This window comes from Orycteropus afer, unplaced genomic scaffold (assembly GCF_000298275.1).
Source record: "Orycteropus afer afer isolate SDZICR_OR568_19922 unplaced genomic scaffold, OryAfe1.0 scaffold00119, whole genome shotgun sequence".
Classification (NCBI taxonomy): Eukaryota; Metazoa; Chordata; class Mammalia; order Tubulidentata; family Orycteropodidae; genus Orycteropus; species Orycteropus afer.
The window spans coordinates 6,780,771-6,786,869 of record NW_006921706.1 but is presented as its reverse complement, the minus strand read 5'-3'; the positions used below and the strand labels follow the sequence as shown (position 1 = coordinate 6,786,869).

The following is a 6,099-nucleotide window of genomic DNA, read 5'->3' as shown; positions in this document are numbered from 1 at the left end:
ATATTTAAAAAGAAAGTTCATTCTCTTAAATAATCACTTTAAGAAACAAGGGTACTTTCCACATGGAGAGGTGTCTAAGGTCTGAGGTGTGGCAAGCAAATGTCTTGGAGCAGAAAGGGAAGTAAACTCATTCTGAAGGAATCCAAATCTCTGGCCATTCAGAAAAGCAAAAGATGAGGAATGAGAATTGGAGGAGTTGATCAGTAGATGAACTACAAAATGTGACCATGGTGACAGAAGAGTGGGATTGTAGCTACATTAATGAAGCAGGTTCTTGGCAGTTTGGGGTGAACCATGCTGACAGTGAGCAGCATGCACCAAAGGGTGAATCACGCTCTCTGGAAGCCTATTACAGAAGGTATACAACTAATGAGACTGCATGCCTTACTCACATGGGTGCTCATCAGGAAGAACTGACCTAGAAACTGAGGCCAGTATTTCAAGGTGTAACTTAGAGCTCAGCCCCTACCAATATAGACAGCTCAGGATGAAATATTACCTATGGAATTTTTCTAAGCCATCTTAGTGACAAAGCAGCCCTAACTTTTTCCTATTAGAACTCACAGGATTTTTTGGACTGGGTGCCCATGGGTAAGTTCTAAAATAGAACAAAACTAGGGTAGGCTAAATCTTCCTGATCTTGTGGGTAGCAGAGAGGGAACAGGAACTCTAGAGTCGACCTAGATTCAAATTCCAGCTCTTCCACTTATTTCCTATAAAATTAGGTAAGCAACTTGTTGTTGTTGTTATGTGCCGTTGAGTTGGACCCAACTCATAGTGATCCCTCCTTGGGTTTCCAAGGCAGTATCACTACAGAAGTAGATTGCCCTATCTTCCTTCCAAAAAGTGGCTGGTGGGTTTGAACTGCCAGCCTTCTGGTTAGCAGTCAAGTGCCTCAGGCACTACACGACCAGCACTCCCATAAGTTACTTAGTAGCTTCTTTATGTCTTAGTTGCTTCATCTTTAAAATGGAACTAAGAAAGTTGTTGTGTGCCTTTGACCTTTGAGTTAATTCTGACTCATAGTGACCCTATAGGGCAGAGTAGAACTGCACTATAGGGGTTCCTAGGCTTTTTCTGATTATAATTTCCTTTCATTCTTGCTCCTTCCCTAAAATATGTGAATCTTTTATTCATTCGACAATCAGTTATTGAGCATCTACAATATATCAGGAACTGTGTATTATAGAAATAGAGGACATAGCAGTAAGATGGAGGAATGGGCAGACAAGTGACACAGACCCTCTTCAACAAAGAAAAGAGAAACCAATTGACAGAGAAACAAAAGACAATCCTGAGCCCTGAGCTTTGAAAGGACCTATACAGAAGTGGATTAGGCACCAACTAGTAGAAAAACCTGAATGAAAACAGTGAGTATAGAGATATTTGGAGCTGCAGATGGTCACCTACTCTGACAGGACCAACAGCCTGAATATTTCGAAGTGGTGTTGGGACCTGAGAATTGACCTAAAGATCAGCCCTGGTCACCAAGGGCTGTAGGGATGACTGTGCTGGTGGCCTATGACTAGGAAGGGAAACAGCAATGAGGGAGACAACCTGAGCTGTGGACTTTCTGCTGTCCTGAGGGTGCAGCCATTTTGATTGTTCATACACAGCAGCCATTTTGGATATTTAAATGACTGAGGGTGCAGCCATTTTGAATGTTTACAAGTGGCAGCCATTTTGGATTTTGAAGTAACAGCATTCTCATTCAGATTAAATTAAGGGAATTTTTAAAACCAGACCAACCATACAAGAGATACTAAAGGGAGTACTTTGGACAGAGAAGCAACAACAGCAAACTACAACTGACCGTTAACACATGACGGCATAACCCAGAAACAAACCCAGCTATGGAAGGATCCAAAATAAATAAGCCTACAAGATTGTAAACAGGGAACCAGAGACATCAATTGACAAATGAGGACAACTAAAACCAAAAAGAGGGAAAAAACTGTACTTATAGAACTTCTAGATGGTAAGGAAATCAAGACAACTACAAGATAGAATGGACTGTTCTAAACTTGGAAAGAAAACTATAAATCACAGGGTAACCTCAAAGAAAATGATAAACCTTCATATCAAAATTAAAAAGAGAACCAGCACAAATATTTAGCAAATACTAAAACAATAGTGACGAAGGAAGTGATAACATGATTCATAAACAAAATGAGCTCAGCATAGAAAATTATATGGAACAAAGAAATCGACACCATGAAAAAGCAAATAGTAAAAATGACAGCAACAAATTCATACTTGCCAATAATTACATATCTGGCAAGGGACTTATCTCTAAGATTTATAGAAAACTCCAACACTTCAACAGCAAAAGAATTAACAATCCAATTGAAAAATAGACAGAAGACATGAATAGACACTTCACAAGGAGGATATTCAGGTGGCCAGCTAATACATGAAGAGATGCTCACAATCATTGGCCATCAGAGAGATTAAAATCTAAACAACAATGAGATATTGTCTCACCCCAGCACTGATGGCAAGGTTCAACAAGACAGAAAATAGCAAATGCTGGTGGGGGTGTGGAGAGATTGGGACTCTCATACACTGCTGGTGGGACGGTGAAGTGATACAACTACTGTGAAAAGCAGTATGGCAATTCCTTAGAAAGCTGGAATTGGAGATACCATTTGACCCAGCAATCCTATTACTAGGTGTACATCCTAAAGAGATGAGAGCCAGGACAGGAACAGATATATGCACACCCGTGTTCACTGCAGCACTATTTACAGTAGCAAAAAGATGGAAACAACCTACATGCCCATCATTGGTACATACACACAATGGAATGGTATGCAGCACTAAAGAATAATGTAGAGTCTGCAAAACACTGCATAATATGGATGAACTTGGAAGACATTATGCTGAGTTAAATAAGTCAATCACAGAAGGACGAATACAGTATTAGTTCATTATTGTGGAGGGTCAAGGAAAGGTTTATATATGGAAGGAAACTTTCTATGTTGGTTGCCAGGGGTAGGGGTAGAAGGAGAGCAGAAGGCAGAAGGAAACACTGCAAAAAAAAAAAAAAAAAAAAGCATTGACCCATGTCACTTTAGTTTTGTATATTTCACTGTACATAAATTATATTTCAATAAAATGCATTTTTTAAAAAAGAAACATATTTAACTTTTCTTAAAACATGTTTCCCCAAACATTTTTACCAAAAATTCTTTATTCAAGCAGGAAATCAAAATCCGCCCCCCCAAAAAAAAAGAAGTAGAGGACATAGCGTTGGCTTCCAATTTGCTCACTGACTACTGCAGAATTAATGGACAACTTCAATACAATATGGTGAATACAAGGAGCTCTGGTAGCATAGTGGCTAAGACACTTGCTTGCTAACCAGACGGCTGGCGCTTCAAACCCACCAGCCACTCCTCGGAAGGAAGGTTGGGCAATCCTACTTCTGTAGTGATACTGCCTCGGAAACCCAAGGAGGGGTCACTATGAGTCGGGGCCGACTCGACGGCATGTAACAACAACAATAACAAGGGGAATGAATAACAACAGCAACAAAGGGGAATGAATACCGAGGACAGGTGACGTGATGATAACATCTGTGATGAATTTTAAAGAACAAGAATGGGTTATCCAGGTGGGGCAAATGGTTATGTGCTGGATAACTAACCAAAGATTGGTGGCTTGGATCCACCCAGAGACACCTCAGAAGAATGTCCTGGTAACCTACTTGTAAAAGATCACAGCCATTGAAACTCTATGGCACACATTTCCACCCTGACACTTGAGTTTGACTTGACTTGATGGCAACTGTTTTAGTTTTTGGTTTATGGTCAGGATAATGGCATATTCTTCCAAAAGGGTAACATATACAAAAATATGGTTGCCACAAAGGAGCTCTTATGGTACAGTGGTTAAGTGCTCAGCTGCTAACTGAAAGGTCAGTGATTCCAGCCCACCAATTGTTTTATGGGAGAAAGATGTGGCAATCTGCTTCCATAACAATTCCCTATGGGGTACCTCTACTCTGTTCTATAGGGTTGCTGTTGTTGTTGTTGTTGTTATGTGCCGTCGAGTTGGACCCGATTCATAGCGACCCCTCCTTGTGTTTCCGAGGCCGTATCACTATGAAAGTAGATTGCCCAAACTTCCTTGCCCAACCTTCCTTTTGAGGGGTGGCTGGTGGGTTTGAACTGCCAGCCTTCTGTCTAGCAGTCAAGTGCCTTGGGCACTATGCTCCCAGAGCTCCTTGCTATGAGTATCAATCAACTCCATGGCAATGGGTCTGGTTTGGTGTTTTGGTTGCATATATGAGCACGATCTCGTCCAAGTATTAAAAGCCCCTAAAATTAGTCAATTCAACACTAGTGAAGAACATGCAGTTCCCTCGTCTCTCTCTCCACTTACTGCCTCTCACACTTGACTCTAATTACACTAATGATTTAAAATTTTTACGCTGCTTGGCACAGTCTTAGGCATTTTTCTATACGATTTGACTGTGGTCAGTGCCACAGATGTGTTAGTTAAAAAAAAAATGTGTAAAGTTTTATTGGGTATTAACATTTCAAAGCCGTTGCTTTTACACTTTATATAAGTGACTTCAAAAGGAGTATAATAAATTAAATACTCAAAAAAGATGAAGATTCTCTGCTCCCAAGGCACTTTTTATTCTAAGCATCCATTGTGTGTTATGATGGAACTGGCTTATTATTATCCCCTCAGTTTTGTGTAAAAACACTTTTGTGTAAAATATTCTGTCAAAGTAAAGGACACAATTCAGGATTCTGTACCTTACTTGGGTTGTATAAAGTGAAGCAGTAGCAGTAGGCTAAAATCATTTGCATAGTGATCTTCCTCAGAAGGCCAAACCATTCTTTAACTATACAGTTGTGATTTTTATTTTAACTTTTGGGGAAAAAATATTAGAAAGGACCATTTGGACAAGTACTTTTTGTTTGTATATTATTTGAATATATATATTTTAAGGAAGATGAGGCAATCTACTTCCGTAGTGATACTGCCTCGGAAACCCAAGGAAGGGTCACTATGAGTTGGGTCTGACTCGATGGCACATAACAACAAACAACAACAACAACATATATTTTAAATGTCTCTGCTTAGCAAAGTGTAAGTATAGGGAAATCCATGAACATGTAAGTAAAATTCTGAATATATGGATCTATATTCCTAGAAAAGAAAATAATTGAGTCTTCAGAATGTGGAACTTAAAAAGGCCAGAGAGAAAATCTATTTATAGAACCAGGAGTTTTATACTCTTTTGTTTCAGATTTCATGATTTATCAAGAACTGGAAATAGTGCATGAACTGTTGAATGTAAAACAAGTTTGCTATGTAAATTTGCACCCAAAGCACAATAAAATAATAATAATAATAATAATAAAGGACTGGAAAAAGCCAACCAAAGGGATTAAGGGGGAATCAAATATAAGTTCTGAATCAAATATAAGTTTACTTATCACTCAAAAGTAGATAGATCAATGCAGAAAACTAACTCTGGTACAAACTTACATTATTGAACACATATTTGGTCTATATGTTTTGTTTATTTCAAAAGCCTCATTTAATTTGTAGTCTTTGAAAGTATGATGGCAAAGGCTGAATGTAGCCATCTGTGGTGTCCTGTCTGATACATCAGAGTTGTCTTGAAACAAAGAGGAAAGTTGTTTTTTGTATGTAGTTTATTTCTTCTTAATCTGGCATTAAGACCTAAGGACATCAGGAGAACAATTGTGAAGGGCAATTTTTATAGAAATTCCCGATGCTATATCAAAGCCAGATTGATAATGGCCAGAATTGGGAGGGGGAAAAAAAAAAGCTAAAACAAAAAAATTTCCTCAAGTACATTTATAGTAGTCTCCTTGATTCTTCAAAGAGGCAATGTGTTGGTTGGCTTCCATTTAAGTAAAAGGTTATCAGAGTGTGAATACAGAAACTGTATAGATTTTTAATAGGAAGATATTTAGAAGTACATTTTAAAAATGACAGACCAAAGTGAAAGTGCTCGTTTGTTAATAGGAACAGTAGACATTTAAGTGAACTATTTGCTAAGACATTTACAGGGAAAAATGGGAGACAGATGCCAGCAACAGACACGAATTT

General features: G+C 38.6%; 1 protein-coding gene across 1 annotated transcript in view; it reads left to right on the top strand.

The window, feature by feature from the left end:
• Positions 1–227: 227 nt before the first annotated feature.
• The window catches only part of NXPH1 (neurexophilin 1), a 90,024-nt gene continuing 84,152 nt past the window's right edge, over positions 228–6,099 (top strand). The window contains exon 1 of the mRNA XM_042781428.1: positions 228–358. Coding sequence (XP_042637362.1) covers positions 228–358 — 131 coding nt within the window. The remainder of the gene's footprint in view (positions 359–6,099) is intronic.